The sequence below is a fragment of the Colletes latitarsis genome, chromosome 2 (genome assembly GCF_051014445.1).
Source record: "Colletes latitarsis isolate SP2378_abdomen chromosome 2, iyColLati1, whole genome shotgun sequence".
NCBI classification, from domain to species: domain Eukaryota; kingdom Metazoa; phylum Arthropoda; class Insecta; order Hymenoptera; family Colletidae; genus Colletes; species Colletes latitarsis.
The window spans coordinates 4171481-4189009 of NC_135135.1; the positions used below are offsets into that span (position 1 = coordinate 4171481).

At 41.4% G+C, this 17529-nt stretch overlaps 1 protein-coding gene across 1 annotated transcript; it reads left to right on the plus strand.

Moving 5' to 3' along the window:
• Positions 1–15884: 15884 nt before the first annotated feature.
• Positions 15885–17228, plus strand: Nd-ashi (NADH:ubiquinone oxidoreductase subunit ASHI). Its single transcript, XM_076775742.1, has 4 exons — positions 15885–16045; positions 16234–16457; positions 16539–16691; positions 16761–17228. The coding sequence occupies exons 1-4, from the start codon at positions 15916–15918 to the stop codon at positions 16815–16817; spliced, it is 564 nt and encodes a 187-aa protein (XP_076631857.1). The 5' UTR covers positions 15885–15915; the 3' UTR covers positions 16818–17228.
• The last annotated feature ends 301 nt before the right edge of the window (positions 17229–17529 follow it).

Below are 17529 nucleotides of genomic sequence, written 5' to 3' on the forward strand. Positions count from 1 at the left end.
CACAAAACCAAAACTGGAGTTGTGAATGGGTCGTTGCGACGACCAACAGGAGGCTTACGGTGTGATTAGCATCAGGTACCTCGGGGTCGCTACACCCCGTACTGCGCTACACCCCGTGTCGTCACGGCACTGATGAATGACTCGTCACAACTCTACTACCGAAAAGGAACTTGTAGCTATTATTAACACTATTGAGCATTTTCGACCTTATCTCTGTGGTAGAGAATTTGCAATATAGGCTGATCATGTGCCTCCTTCTGCGAGAACGTAATGTTGCAGAAGGAGGCCGCGGGGAGGGAGCGCGAGCTTCAGCGGCGCGCTGAAGCTCGCGCTCGTGCGGTGGCCCGAGGTCGTCGCCCGGTCGCGAGGCGTCGCGGGCGGCCACCTCGGCGTGGCGGATGACCTAGGCTGGGAGGGGGGTCCTGAGGGGACCCTCCTCCCGCCAGGCGGCGCCTGGTCGGACCGGTTGGGGGTAGGAGTGCCTCCCCCTACCGGTCCGACGCAAGGGGAGGCACCCTCGGCGGTCTGGTACGGCCATGAACGCCCGGCCGCCGAGGGGTGGAAACGGGGTCGCGGGCGGTTGCGAGTTGGGGCTCGCAGCCGCCACTAAACGCGGCCCCGGGACGGATAGCGGCGGGATGGAGTGGCCCCGTCCCGCCGCTATGAGGCAGTGTGTCTACTGGGGGGACCGATTGTCCCCCCGGGGGATGGGCGCGAAAGCGCGGGCACGGGGAGGATACCGGAAGAATGCTTCGAGCGATTCCCGGTATCCTCCCAAAGCGTGCCGAAGGGTCACCGTGGGGTTTTTAGTGGGTAGGTCCCGCGCCTGTCGTTGTACGGGCGCGGGGAATCCCACACACCCCTCCCACCTCTCCCCAAGGAGGTGGGAGGGAGTCTTTCGAAGATTTTCCCCACGACAAAAAAAAAAAAAAAAAAAAAAAAAAAAAAAAAAAAAAATATAGGCTGATCATAGACTTCTGCAATGGCTTCTTAGCTGTAAAAATCCGTCTTCGAAACTCGTTCGATGGCATTTGCGTCTTAACGAATACAAATATATTGTTGCGCCGGAGCGAGGCGTTTCTCAATAAACTCATAATAACACAAGAAATACAACGTAACACACAACTTATAAACACATACTAGAAACTTTATTAATATGGCTTTAAACACGTCTGTTCCCTACGAGGTCTGTCGTAGATCTAATCTTTCAAATCGTTGCCGGTTCCTCAGCAACCGGAAGGCACGGGATCTCGCTTCCGCTCGTTCGCAATCCGTTGCAACAATATAATAAGATATAAACCGGGAAGAGTAAACTCAAATGCAGACGGTTTATCGCAACTACATCCTGATCAAGAAGAAAATTTAAAATCCGTGCTTTGTACAAATAGATCTAATAGAATATATCAAGATTGTACTAAATTTCACTGTACAAATATGGACCTAATCGACTTTCCAAAGGAAGAAACACCTCTTGAAAAATTAAAAGGTCTGTAGCGGCCATTGTGTAGCCCCCCAGCCCCCTCAGGTCCAATAATACTTTTGTGGTCCGAAGATTTGGACAAGGATAACCAATACTCAGATTATGTAATCGAAAACTTTAACATAAAATCAACCCCCAATAGGTTACTTAAGTTACAAAACGATAAACAAACTCTATTAATTCTATTTCCTTAAAATCTAAATCATGACAAACTCGATTATCAGAATTTATTTGAAAGTTTTAAAGTTCTTCAAGACACAAAATCAGACAACTTTATTTTAGTACCACCCAAACGAAAAAATGGACTTAAACCTGAAATTTTTTTAATGAATTAAAAAATTATTCGGCTTTTTCCTAATCAATCTGCTGAAATTCAAATTATATTACACTAATTTGCTTAAACCATAGTTTCCAGATGAATCTGATAGTTCTGTAGGGAGCATAAAGTAACTCCCTAATTACTACCGCAGATGGCGCAGTTGGCGCCGATGGCAACCGTCGAGATAGAGGTCGGGGTGCACTAGGGGATTTGTCTCTAGGCACTCCCTGGTCCTCGCGAGACAGTTAGTCGTCTCCAAGCCAGCCTGGAAGACAGGCGAATAAAGAATCTTAACCGCAAAGCCACGTGTCTAGTTATTTCGTAGGCCCCGTATCCCTATATATAGGTTACAGCCTACAATTAGGTAACCCCGACGTGATTGAGACGCAGGATGGAAACGGCGGCGCAGAACGGAGCGGTGACGATCCACACTACCAAGTTTTGGCCAGAGTAGCCGGCGCTATGGTTCGCGCAATTGGACGCGCAGTTTAATTTGCGCGGCATAAGGCACGAGGACACAAGGTTTTGGCACGTGGTTGAGAAGCTAGACGCCAAGTCGGCGCAGGAGGTAGATGTGATACCATCCGCAGTACACACAAACGAGTCAGCATTCCTCATCAAAAACACTTGAGTCACCATCCGCATCACCACCTAGCAGCAACAACATCTGAGTCAGACATCAGGCCCCAAACCAAACCATCCCCACTCTACAGCAATACCGCCCTTTATAAACCCTTGACAAAAATAAAGAATCTCTCTGTATTCTGAAAACCAAGACTCGCGTAACGTCATTCTGTTCGTCCCTTATCTTTAGCTACGGCGTAAGTCGCAACAGAGGTAACAGTTAGCATTACCTGAAGTTTTCGCGAGTTCTTATATTTTTCCCAGTGACGCGTAAAGTCCCGTCACATAGACGTCGACGTCGACGTCGAAGCAGCGAAAGACCAAGCAGCTCCTGGATCATGAGGAGAAAGGGGATCGCACGCCGTCGCAGTTTCTCCGGCACATGAAGAACCTCGCAGGAGAGGATGTGACGGAGGATTTCATAAAGACATTATGGATGAGCCGGTTGCCGATGTCCATGCAGTCAGCGCTGGCGACACAAGATGGCGTCGAATTGGAGAAGATGCCGTCTTGGCGCACAGGATCGGCAAGGTGGCGCTATTGCAAGCGCAGCCAACTCCGTGCACGAGCGGCGTCGCAGCACTCTGTGGCCAGCGTCCGTAACTTTGGCGCTACGCACGCCGTCGCACCCCTAGCGACGAAAGGGGCGAACTGTTCTTCACCCCCAGCAGCGAGGCAGCTTTCTTGGTTCGAGAAGAAAGGTCTTCCGCTTCACGATGCGAACGAAGACAGTCGCAGCCATTATCTCACACTTAGTTTTTTAACATTAAAACCACGTGCATTATAGAAGGAGCTTTTTTGTTAAACATTGTTGTTGAGAATAAATATAGTGAAAACCGAATCCGCTGTTTCCTTGAACTGAATTATTACTATAGTATAATTACTATAATTGGTGACTCCGACGTGATTTAAGCGGATTACGCAGCAATACTTCCACGTGGTGAAAAAATGCCGACCGAAAGATCGCTAACACGCGAGGCCTCTCCACTGTCCACGATGCATCCAGCAGTGTTACCTCGGCAGACTACGAGTTCCGAGGATGCAAGCTCAAAACCACCGCAGTCACAGCAACAGGCATTTTACGACACAGATTATCTGGCTGCAGTGAGTAAACCTCAATTACCTGCATTTATGAAAGAAAGACCAGATATTTGGTTTTATCTAATCGAGGCTGAATTCGCCGCGGCGAGAACGCGCAGCGACGACGTGAAATATAACGCAACATTAAGGGCTCTGGATCCTGACACGTTGCAACAGATCACAGACATAATCGCCACACCGCCCACAACGAACAAGTACACGACATTAAAACATATCATCATAAAACGAGTTGCCGAATCCAGACAGAAACAGATTTACAGACTCCTTAATGACGTCGTGCTCGGTGACAAAAAACCATCGCAGTTGCTGAGGGAGTTGAGGGATCTGACAACCGACAGCATAAATGAGAAAATGCTACATAACCTCTGGGTGAGTCGCCTCCCAAATTCAATGAGACCCCTCCTGATTATTTCAGGTACACTAAAGCTTGATGCATTGGCGGAGATGGCTGATCGGTTGATTGAAACGGTCACATTAAGTGAACCGAATATACCCAGACCAGTGAACACCGTGGCAGCAGCAAACCCTCCCTGGAAGGCCAAAGACACCGCCTACATCATCATTGGCAACCCAGCTGGCTGAGCTACAGTCTGCCATGGCATTCTGTATGAAGACAATCCTAGACGTACAAAAGCAGCAGCAGCAGCAGATGTATGGATTTGGCCGGTCCAATCATCGAAGCAGATCACTATCAAGGAGCCGAGACAGGGATCGCAGAAACCAAAGCCAACAAGGACCTTGTTACTACCACCGCCGGTTTGGACAGGATGCCAGACGATGCACTACACCGTGCACTTACAACTCCACCAGCAACCAGAGAAACTGACCACGCTGTCACACGTCAATGCGGTAGGCGACGACAGCGTTGCAAGCACTGCACTCCCAGCCGATATAAGACTTCATCTGCATGACCGACATACTCACAAACGATACCTGATCGACTCGGGATCAGTAGTTTCATTGCTACCGGTACGTTTGGTTAAAAACCGCCCATGCAATGCTGACCTGATCTTATTTGCAGCCAATTCCACCCCGATACCAACGTATGGTTTACACGTAAGCGATATGGATTTGGGTCTACGACGGAAATTCTCCTGGTCATTCATCATAGCCGACGTGCTTGAACCAATTTTGGGTGCGGATTTCCTTGTGCAGCACGATCTCCTGATCGATTTAAGGAACAAACAACTCATAGATTCCATTACTGGCTGTACTTCAAAGGGGAAGATCATTCAGGCTAACGTGCACAGCATCTCCACAATCAGCACGGCTATGACTAATGTCAGCAAATGCAACTTTGGCAAAAAAGAAGTTTCATTCCTGGGGTACCATATTAACGGCAAAGGGTTTCACCCAAATCCAGAGAGGGTCAGAGCCATCGACGACTACCCACTCTCATCAACGGTGGTTAAATTACGAAAGTTTCTTGGCATGTTTAACTACTACCGTCCATGTGTTAAGAACGCCGCACAGCTTCAACTTCCTCTTACTGGCTATTTAAAAAACTCTAAAAAAAATGACAAGACGCCTATTGACTGGACCGACAGTGCAAAATCAGCTTTCCAAGCCTACAAGGAAGCACACTCAGACTAACTACGGATGCATCAACCAACGCAATCGGTGCAACCCCCGAGCAGCAGCAGGACGGAGAATGGAGACCTATAGGGTTTTTCTCTAGAAAACTGACAGAAACGGAGACACAACAAACCATTGACTTACGCATTTGTACAGAAACTCGGGAAAGCGTCAGATCGACAACTTCGTCAACTGGATTATATCTCCCAATTTACGACAGACATAATCTATATAAAAGGGGAAGATAACATAGTCGCAGACACATTTTCACGAATAAACAAGATAAATATACCGACAATATTGGACTTACAGACGATACAACGACATCAAAAAGACGATAAAGAACTTACTAAACTCCTCGAAGACGACAGATCATCACTGAAACTCAACAAACTAAACTTTGACGATACAGAAATCCACTGTGACATCTCGACTGGTATAATTCGACCGTACCTACCACAGACGCTTCGTAGAACAGTCTTTAATGTCATTCATGGATTGTCGCACCCGAGCAGGAACGTTACCTCACGCCTCATCCGAGAAAAATATGTATGGCCAGGGATCAAGAAGGATGTAGTCACTTGGGCCCGAGACTGCATACCTTGTCAACGATCGAAGATCCAACGACATACTCGCTTAGAACCTAGACACATTGATATACCTGACGACCGATTCAAACATATACACCTGGACATCATTGTGTTACCTGAGCACAGGGGTTATAGACATTGTCTGACAATCATCGACCGATTTTCGAGATGACCGGTCGCCGTTCCTCTTAAAGATACTACAGCTGATACGATCATCACAGCCTTATTTGATCACTGGATCGCACACTATGGCACACCGACGACCATAACGTCAGACCAAGGTTCTCAATTTGAATCAGCATTATTTCAGGCATTGGCGAATTTAATTGGATGCAATAAGTGTAGGACTTCGCCTTACCATCCGCAATCTAATGGCATCATAGAACGTTGGCATCGCACATTAAAATCGGCACTGATGTGCTCACCTAAGCCCTGGACGGAGACCCTATCAACAGTACTACTGGGACTGCGTACGAGCCTGAAAGAGGATATCCAAGCCTCACCAGCGGAAATGCTGTATGGCACTACACTGCGTGTGCCTGAAGAATTCTTCGTTAACGCCGACTTCGCGTTAACGAAGAGTAACCATACAGAGGACCGTATAAAATCACAAGAAGACATACCGATATACTTTTTGAACTGGACATTGACGGTACGTTAAAAAACATAAACATAGACAGATTAAAGCCTGCATACATTAGACACTGAACACACACAGGAAGATCGAGTACCAGAACATAAATGGCCATCCAGTACGTCTACCCCACTAAGAACGTATGGAAACAACTCCCGTTTGAAAAGACTCAGGGGGAGTACTGTAGCCAGCGTCCGTAACTTTGGCGCTACACACGCCGTCGCACCCCTAGCGACGAAAGGGGCGAACTGTTGAGTCGGTTCGGTGCGTGACGCCCGTGACGGACAATGCGGTATATGCGCTGCTTAAAAAGTATGAGTGCATTTCGAGGCCCTCGGTGTGCAGTGGTACAGCCAAGCACATTGTGAGGCATTACATTATTACCACGCCGGGACCTCCAGTGTCGCAGAGACCGCGGCGTTTGACGACGGACCGGTTGAAGGCGACAAAGCAAGAGTTCGAGTATATGCTGCAGCAGGGCATCGCCCGGCCGTCGAAGAGTTCGTGGGCATCGCCGTTGCAGATGGTGCCAAAAAAGGATAGTGCGTGGCGTCCGTGCGGAGACTATCGCGCGTTGAACGCTAGGACGGTACTCAACGCGTACCCAGTGCCGCATATTCAGGACTTTGCGCAGAGCCTGCACGGGAACACAATTTTCTCGAAAATTGATTTGTTGCACGCGTATCACCAGATCCCGGTCGCGGAGGCGGACGTACACAAGACCGCGATTACGACGCCATTCGGGCTATACGAGTTTCCGGTAATGACTTTTGGACTGCGAAACGCCGCGCAAACGTTTCAACGTTTTATGGACGAGGTCGTGCGCGGGTTGGACAGTGTTTACGTGTACATAGACGATGTGCTGATAGCTTCGGACTCGAAAGAGCAGCACATGAAACATCTCGAACAGCTGTTCCGGAAGTTCGCGGAATTCGGAGTGGTAATCAACTCGGCGAAGTGCGAGTTCGCGGTGCTGAAGTTGTCATTCCTCGGTTTCGCGGTCGGTGAGAAAGGAATCCGCCCTTTGGCCGAAAAAGTCGAGGCCATTGCGGGTTATTCCAAGCTGGTAAACGAAGCGGAGCTCAGCAGGTTTCTCGGAATGGTAAACTTTTACCGACACTGCATACCGGGAGCAGCAGAAATCCAAGCTCCGCTGGTAAGCTGCTTAACAACCGGAAAAAAGGATCATAAGGTCGACTGGACACCCGAGGTCGAGGCCTCCTTCGAGGAGACAAAAGCAGCTCTTGTCAAGGCAGCTACACTGGCGCACCCGTCATCCAGGGCCAAGCTGGCAATGATGGTGCATGCCTCGGAAGTTGCGGTAGGAGCGGTACTGCAGCAGTGTTAGGACGGCACATAGGAGCCACTGGCCTTCTTTTGAAGAAACTCAATCCGGCGCAGCAGAAATACAGTGCTTACGACCGGGAGTTGTTGGCGATATATGCGGCGGTGAGGTATTTCCGCCACGCCGTGGAGGGAAGAGTCTTTACGATCTACATGGATCACAAACCACTCACCTTCGCACTGAGTTAGAAGCCGGAGAAATGTACATCCATCCAGTTCCGGTACCTTAATTATGTTGCTCAGTTTTCGACAGATATCCAACATGTCAAGGGTAAGGACAACACCACCGCGGACGCGCTGTCCCGCATCGCAGAGGTGATCGCGCCGGTAGATTACTGAGCGCTTGCTGAGGTGCAGAGGACAGACAGCGAAGTTCAGCAGATGGTAACCGAGCCCAGGGGCCTAGTGATCAAGAAAGTCCGTCTCTTGCAGCCCAGCGTGGACGTATTCTGCGATATTTCTAGAGCACGCCCGTCCTCTGGTGACGTCAAGGTTCCGAAGAAGTGTATTTGACAGCCTGCACAACCTGGCGCACGTGGGACCCAAGGCGACGATGAAGCTAGTTACCCAGCGTTTTGTGTGGCCGTCGGTGAAAAAGAACTACCGAACCTGGGCGAGAGGGTGTTTGCAGTGTCAGCGAGTAAAAGTCACGCGACGTGACGACGCCGGTAGGGAAGTTCGTTACTCCCACCGCGCGGTTCGACCACATACACGTGGACATCGTGGGACCGCTGCCGTATTCGAAAGGGTACACCCACTGTATAACGGTGATTGTACGGTTCTCCAGGTGCCCGGAGGTTTTTCCAGTAGAGAACGTGAGCGCGGAGACCATCGCGCGAACGCTGTTCGCGGGCTGGATTATGCAGTATGGCATACCGCTCAGGGTAGCAACCGATCAGGGCCGGCAGTTTGAGTCCGTGTTGTTCAAATCCTGGGCAAGAGCGTTGGGAGCGGAGCATCATAGGACATCCGCCTATCACCCGCAGGCCAACAGGGCCGTCGGACACCGATGTATATGTCTGTGACTTTGTATGTGTCAGTCCACGATCGCTGATCTTTTCTCTTGTTTGTATTAATCGGCATGACAACCAACGACAAATAATGTATAATGTGTCAAGCTAAATCTAGTTCTGCACTGATATCGAATATTCCGAAGTATGGAACTCGCCAAATACATTATGTAGGCTGTTTAAATGAATTCTTCTTCCGTCGACAATATGATTTTAATGATCGAATAATGAAATTTTTCGAAATAATGGCTGAAATCTTTCTCACTTCTGATAATATCAATAAAGAAAATTGAAATAGAAAATGAATGCGTGGCCGACCGCCTTACGGTGGCCGATATAAGAAAATCTAATCCAGACCTAATCCATTATATTAGTTACTAAGTAGAATAGTTAGGTTTAAGTAAGGTTTGGGTTAGATTTTTTTATACTCAAATCGAGTTTTTAAGCACACCCGTCATACGCATCCATTGCCGGCCGCCTCGATGTATCTATAGAAACAATAAACAATCGGCGATTCGACGATTACACACACGCTTCCACAGACACGTACGTATGGATAAAATTCATTATAGTAGCAGCGATCTTTTTGAAGAAAAATCTCGAAAACTAAGGCCAAGCGGCGGTTATATGTATAGGAAAAAGTTGTTCAAAATGTTAATTTCTACAACATATTAAAAAATCATCGAACTCGGTGAGACCCTCCTTTTTCTAAATAACTACCAAAATTTCTTTTTTTTTAATAGTCACAATATGAACAGGAGATCTTAAACCGTGTATTTCCGCTAAAAAAAATTTTCGAAATTTTTTTTTCATTATGGTATCTTATACCTTACATAGATCGGAAAGTAAAAATGCTAGGCAGTCGAGACTTGGAATCATAGATGCCAGATTCAGCACCCGGTGCGATACTCACACATGGCAGATCACGCGTACGTGAGCTCGTGGAGTTTCGGAAAGTCGACAAAGGCAAACTGACACATGCCCTCTTTCTCGATTATTCCGAAGCTGCCCGAAGTAATTTCGGTCCGCCTCGTGGGAGGAGAGAGAGAAAGGCTCACATTTGCCTTCTCGCTCTTAACAACTGAAATCCGACCTCCCGTCAACGGCATACGATTTGGAATCTCGAGCCGTGATTTTCGACTGCCCAGGCATTTTTATTTTCCGACCTATGTAGGCGCACATAAGCAAAGTACTCATAATGGAAAAAAAATTTTGTAAAATTTATTTTACGGAAATACACGTTTTAAGACCCCCTGATCATATTTTAATTATTGAAAAAAAAGAAATTTTTTTTTATTATTCTTATGTATGACTGTACATATGTACATTATTAATACGATTGAGTATAAATGGTTGAATGAATTTACATGGAAATTTACATTTAAGTTTTATGTTCTCACTTCAAAGTCCGGTTAGACTTTGACTGTAATCAGCCCATGGATAATAATGAATATACCTCTTGTTTTATAGTTGTTCCGATACATAGGCGTAATTTATAAAAGATCTTTTAAATGTTTCATATAAATCTTGGGAAAAATTCAATTTTATGTAAAAAAAATTAAATAAACTTTTTCTCTATCTTCTCTAGAAAAGAAAAACTTAAATGAAATCTTCGTATGATGAAAAATCGTATTATTAATATACATATGTACACTCATACATGGGAATAATAAAAAAAATTTCTTCTTTTTCAATAATTAAAATATGATCAGGGGGTCTTAAAACGTGTATTTCCGTAAAATAAATTTTACAAAATTTTTTTTCCATTATGAGTACTTTGCTTATGTGCGCCTACATAGGTCGGAAAATAAAAATGCCTGGGCAGTCGAAAATCACGGCTCGAGATTCCAAATCGTATGCCGTTGACGGGAGGTCGGATTTCAGTTGTTAAGAGCGAGAAGGCAAATGTGAGCCTTTCTCTCTCTCCTCCCACGAGGCGGACCGAAATTACTTCGGGCAGCTTCGGAATAATCGAGAAAGAGGGCATGTGTCAGTTTGCCTTTGTCGATTTTCCGGAACTACACGAGCTCACGTACGCGTGATCTGGCATAGTGTGAGAAAGCACCTTCGGTGCTTTTCTGGCATCTCTGCTTGGAATCGCATGTGCCGATTATCGCGAGGTCGTATTTCAGCTGTTCTCTTTTACAAGAGCAAAAAGGAAAGGCTCACACTTGTGTTCTTTATCGTTTTCCCGAAATTGTGCGAAATGCCTAGCTCACATGCAGGTGGCTCGTGCAGTAGTATATGCCTGCTATCCCCACCACTCCGTTAGACGCTAAGGAAGTTCATCGTCACTACTGTTGATTTCGATACACTCAATTATGCCCGATCTGGCCACACTGCTTCTGGCCAACACGTGAATCGGTCTACGCAAGTTAAACAATATTTATTACCTCGCGATATTGGTAGCGATCCTACTAGATCGATATGAACGTGTTCGAACTTAGTAGAGGGTAAATCGAAATTACCGACGGGTCTCGACACGTACTTACCTATCTTCACTCGCTGACAATGTAGGCAACATCTAGCCCATTCCCGACAATCTTTCTCCATAGCCGGCCATACGAAACGTTGTGAGGTGATGGGGTTAATTGATTCTGCAAACCGATGCAATACTTTAGTTTATTTACAATCAAGCTTTTATACACAATAACTACACCAGCAATGCTTACTGCGAAACGCCAAAAATACTCGATGCGTTTCGGTCGACGATAGAACCAAGAGTGGCTGGGCGCGTTCGAGGATTTTTCGACCTCCCCCCATAAGGAGCGGGTAGTCGCGTAGGACAAAGGTCCCGTTTGTCCTTGGGTTTTTCTTATGCAGGAAAGTAAAAACTTTCCTGCCCGAAAAGTGCGCCTCGTAACACGCCCGAGCGTTCTTTCTCCTCTTTCATATATTCTAACGGGTGGCCCGTAAGTACGCCACAGTTGTTTCATTAATTTTCCCGTTTTTTTAATACCGGGATGCCAAAGTCCGCGTATTACATCGAATGTAACAATTTTAACGCGGTATCGGGTGCTACAAGTTGTTTTAATTCTACGTCTATATCCTGTGATTTCGCTAATTCGTCGTACTTTATTGTCGAAGAAATTACCTCGACTCGCGACAATGCATCCGCTGCCTCGTTATCTTTTCCGCTAACATGTTGGATATCGGTCGAAAATTGCCCGACGAAATCTAAATAACGGAACTGTCGAGGTGTGCATTTTTCCGACTTCTGCCTGAACGCGTACACAATAGGTTTATGGTCTGAAAATAGTAAACATTCGTCCTATCGCGTGACTATCACAGTTGTTTGACGGTTTTCGGTTTTGGAAAATCAATAATGACTTGGACTTTATCGGGGAGCGGTTTCGTACCTTGATTGTTTACAATGTATCCTAAAAATTTTACCTCTTTCGCGGCGAATACACATTTTGTCGGGTTAATTACTATACCATACTGTTCTAGGCGTGAGAAAAGTTGCCGGACGTGTTCTCTGTGTTTCATTTCATTATTTGATACTACCAAAATATCGTCTAAGTAAGCATAGCAAAAATCGAGGCCTCTAAGTACTGTATCAATAAAACATTGAAATGTCTGGGCAGTGTTTCTCAAGCCGAATAGCATAGCGGTATATTCAAATAAACCGAACGGAGTTGTAACTGCTGTTTTCGATACGTCGTCTGGATGCACGGGAATTTGGTGATACGCTCTAATTAGGTCGATCGACGTAAAACACGTTTTTCCACCTAACCATCGCGAAAAATCCTCTATATGTGGAATTGGATAGCGATCGGGTAACGTACGCGTGTTTAGAGCGTAGTAATCACCGCAAGGTCTCCATCCGTTATCTTTTTTCGGAACCATGTGTAGGGCCGAAGCCCATTGGCTTTTAGAAGGACGAATATGACCTAATTGCAATAAATTTTCAAATTCCGTTCTCGCAACTTTAAACCTTTCTGACGATAAACGACGCGGTTTACAATAAGCCGGAGGTCCGGGCGTAGTGTTTATACAGGGTGTCCCGTAAATAGTGTAAGAACCGGAAATGTGGGGTAGCTGAGACGATTCTGAACAACAATTTCCTTTGCAAAAATGTCGGATGGAGCTTCGTTTTTGAATTATTAACGAAAAACACTGACAAATCACATTGTCGTAAACCATGCATTTGCACGCCAAATGTTTCTTTTGTTGTGCGAGCTAGCCGCTACACAACAATATACGTTTACAAAAATTATATTTGTTTAATTGTATAACATTAGATTGAAGTATATTTTATATAAATGATTACTAATAGAATGAATTACCAGTTATAAAAATTATTCATAACTGATTTTAATAAAAATATTTAGCAATATAAATTGTCTCCTTTTTCTGCTGCCTTTTTAGTGTAATCATTTGTTCTTATGAATATTAAATTGTGAAACATAAATAACTTTTTAACCATTTGTTTACATATCATTTTTTATTCCTTTGGATTTGGTATTTATTACTCTTGTAAATCTGTAGATTCGATAGAAATACTCCTCAAAGTGTGCAAATGAAATAGAAATGCATAACATGACACATTAATATCACAGATTTAAAAACATAAACATACTTGGTTACCAGGACAAGTGAAATAGCAACCAGCCAATTGCCAAGGTATCACTGTTTGCATGAATGCTCTTTAAGAGAAAATTACTTAATGAATTAGTTGGAGATACAGTCAGTCACGAAAGTCTTCATATACTCCCTAAAATGGTCTTTTTGAAGAAAATAAACAATTTCATATAATATTATGTTTATTTATTAATAAGTACAATATTATTAATTAACCTGTATGAAAATGTATTATTTTTTGAGAATATTTTATGCAATGAGAAAAAAGCGAAATATGTATGACACAAAATTGTTCGTACACTACAGTATGAAGTTAGTACATCTAGTAAATCTAGTAAATTTTTGTTATATTAATATTTTGTCGGTCCTCCTTTTGCCTCTAAAACTGCTTTTAATCTTCTTTAGATGAACTCATTTAGTTGTAAAATCAGACCGAATTTTTTCCCATTCCTTTTCCAACACGATTTTAAGGCTTTGTTTATTTTTTATCTTATGCTTCCTAATTTTGCTTTCCAAATAATCCCATACGTGCTCTATAGCATTCAAATCTGATGATTGAGGTGATGAAAAAAGTTGTTTCGGGACATTGTACAGTATCCATTACCAAATAACATAAGCTGTATGCTTAGGATCTTGGTCTTGTTGAAAAATCCAGTTGTTTTCTAGTCCTAATTTTGCTGCATCACTTTTCAAGTGGCTTTTAAATATATCTAAATATACCCATCAATCCATAACAGGATCTATAAATATTAAACTCCCAATTCCTGAGGCTAATATTGAGCCCTAAACCATAACGGATCCACCACCATGCTTTTGCAAATCAAATGCTGTGCCACTTTTTCTCCATATTTTGCTTCTTCCATCCACTCCAAAAATATTATACTTACTTTCGTCAGTGAATAATACTTTTTTCCAAAATTGTATATTCCCGTTTTCATGTTTTTTTGCGAATTCAATTCTCTTAGAACAGTTAATGTCACTAACTAAGGGTTTCTTCCGCGACACATGACTATGATATCCAGATTTTCTTAAAATTCTTCAAATATTTTCAAGGTGTACTGTTTTCCCAAATTCATTTTCTACTTCTGCGGCTATTTTTGGAACACTTACTTTTGGATCTTGGCGAATAATTTGCAATACAGATCGAACATCTCTATTACTTAGGATTTCAGGATGACCACGACGTGTTTTATTTTCATATTTACCAGTTATTTTGATTTTTTTTAATATATACTGAATAATAGAATGTTTCCTGCCCATAATGTTAGCAATTTCACATAGAGATTTCTTCTCCTTATACAATTTAACAATTAATTCCCACATTTCAACGCTTGTTTCTCTCCAAGAAGCACTCATTGTCGCTAAATGATTGTTAGGCATCTTTCAATTGAATCACGATGTTATGACAACGTAAACAAAACATTATCGGGGAAGCCCATGTATTATGTTTAAAAAATTTACTAGATTTATTAGATTTACTACCTTCATATTTTAGTGTATGAACAATTTTGTGACATACAGATTTCGTTTTTTCCACATTGTATAAACTATTCCTAAAACAAATAATAAATTTTTATGTAGTTTAATTAATAATATCATACATAATAATAAATGAATATAATATTATACGAAATTGTTGCTTATTTTCTTTAAAATTACTATTTTAGAGGGTGTACAAAGATATTCGTGACTGACTATATAATTTGGTACAGTGAATTGGTATGCAAGAAATTAATACTATATGACTTTTAATAATAAAAGAGAATTGATTTTTTTTTCTTTGATTTCTACATTTTTTGTTTAAAATTTCAACTATTAAAAGCAAAAGAGCTTGAATATTCAAAAATAATAGCAGGTATATTCTGTAACGCTGTTGCTAGAATTTTTAATCATGAAAGAAAATTTATTAACTAAAATTTGACAATTCCAAGTAATTTTTGTTTCACACTACGATACGAAAATGTCGACTTAAACGTAGACATTACTAAATAAATTTGTCAGGTAGACAATAGAACGAAAAGTATTAATTAGTAATAAGAATAAAGTAAAAGTTCAATTTGATATGACAGATCATTTTTCATTACTTATTTCATTAATAGATTTAGCAAAATATTATAGAGGTAGTTTAAGAAATAATATTTACCCGCACATTTTGTTTAAAATGTTTTCGGTATTTGTTATTTAAAGCTTTCGTTAAGAAGCACCGTGCTCTTCGAGAAATATTACTTCTAACTTAATGTACTAAACTATAAACTATAAACAATAAATTAACACAGTTATAAAGTTTAGAATGTATTATTTATTAAATTTATTAAATTAAATTTCCGAATAAAGTTTTAATTCTTTAAAACATCAATACTTGCAGGAAAAATTAAAAGATAGGCTATGTGGTCGGATTTCAGTTCCTGCAATATAAAGTCCCATTAATTGCCCATCTATTATCTGTCTACATACCTCTCCTGTGCTTAAATCTACGTATAATAAAATGTATATTTTTAAACAAAACTTTCTTCTTTATGTTTTCTCCGTACAACGAGGAGTTGCATTGTTGTATTAATGTATATGCACCCTATGTGACTGACATATATACATAGAGATAGACTTGAACACTTGAATCGTACGATACGGTCGATACGTAAACTTGATATGTGAAGATGGCTGCTGTATTAAAGAAATTCGGGAATCTGTCTAATCGATTATTGGCGAAAAATAAGTTTTGTCATTGTATTATTAAAAGACACAATGGGGACAAATCCTGGGAAACATTTTCCGAATTGTTAAAACGTGAGTACTATGTTTCCTTCAAAAAGCTACATACTGTGCTTTAATAGGTTAAACATTATTTATTATGTAAGAATTATAATATGATATATGAAAATCTGTTTAAAACCAAACCACGTAATAATTAAAGAATCTATTCCATATATTATGTTGCATAGTCATTGATTGTGTATTTTCTTTTTTTATTATAGCCGTACAATTGCGTAAATGGATGCCAGGTCGTTTTCCAAAAACAGAAGAAGAGCGAGTCAAAGCTGCAGAAAAATATGATATGCATCCGCATGAATATGTAGCAGGTCCTATTGATGAAGTCAATTGTGGAGACTACCCAGACTTACCATGGATAGGTGCAGAAGCTAAGGATCCCTATTATCCTTGGGACTTCCCTGCTTTGAGAAGGAATTTTAATGAACCTGTAAATTTGTACTATAGTTAAATGTAACACTAGATTTCTATATTATATACAATTAATAAATATAGCTATTTAATATTACAGATGCATAGGCAATATGATGCAATGGGAGAAGATCGATGGGCTTATGGTGTCCGCACGCAATATGATTATTTCAGATGTAGCATTATTTTTGTTGTCTTTTTTATTAGCAGTTTTATTATCTTTTATGTTTGTCCAAATTCTAAACCAGCTCTAGTAAGTATCATTTTTCAACCATGATATTTATAAATATATAATAATTAAAATGTTAATGCGTTATTTTAGGCAGAGAAACAATATCCAGGAAGAGGAGTACATTATACCTTTGAACCAGCAAAATAAATATATAATAACCAAATATATAGTTACAAATAGGTATAATAAATAAATTACACAAACACTAGTATGCATGAATTTCTTTAAAATTATTTCTTATTGATTTAAAATTAAATTAAAAATTATATTTTTATTAAATTATTGAACGCCTAAACTTTGAATAAATTAATATTTATATTTTTAATACAGAAATTGATAAAGAATTCCATCAAAAACCAAAATCTAATTATCATTACTTATGAGTAATCGTAACAGTGCAGCTTGTCTAGTTAATACTGTGTTTGAGTTTTAGATATTCTATAAAATATAAGAAGTAACAGTGTACTTTCAGACAAATATAAAAGGAATGTCAGATCTACTAAAAACACAACTCGTCTTGCAAATAAACAAGAATTTTTAAATTATGGTTATAACACATTACTGTTTAACGTCACAGTTGCATCACTCATTTGTGATTGAAAATATCATACTATTACATTAACATGGCATGGTTCTAGAAATTGCTCTAACTATAAAATTTGATACGCATATACTTTCAATGAACAAAGGCTTGTTTCCTTTTCTGAAGAAATGAATATATTTATTTTACTATATTTAAATCATATTCAATAAAACTTTTTGACAAATTATTCAAAAATAGCTCATTGTCACCATCATCGATCAGTATACAAAGTTAATATTTATTCTTTCCCCAAAAGTATGCATATGAAGTATGTTC

What these genes read in the sequence shown, in the direction of transcription:
- Nd-ashi (XM_076775742.1), top strand. Translation starts at nt 15,916, where the DNA reads ATGGCTGCTGTATTAAAGAAATTCGGGAATCTGTCTAATCGATTATTG. An exon ending in GAAGGAATTTTAATGAACCT is followed by an intron (nt 16,458 to 16,538) that starts GTAAATTTGTAC and finishes TTAATATTACAG; the next exon opens with ATGCATAGGCAATATGATGC. An exon ending in CAAATTCTAAACCAGCTCTA is followed by an intron (nt 16,692 to 16,760) that starts GTAAGTATCATT and finishes GCGTTATTTTAG; the next exon opens with GCAGAGAAACAATATCCAGG.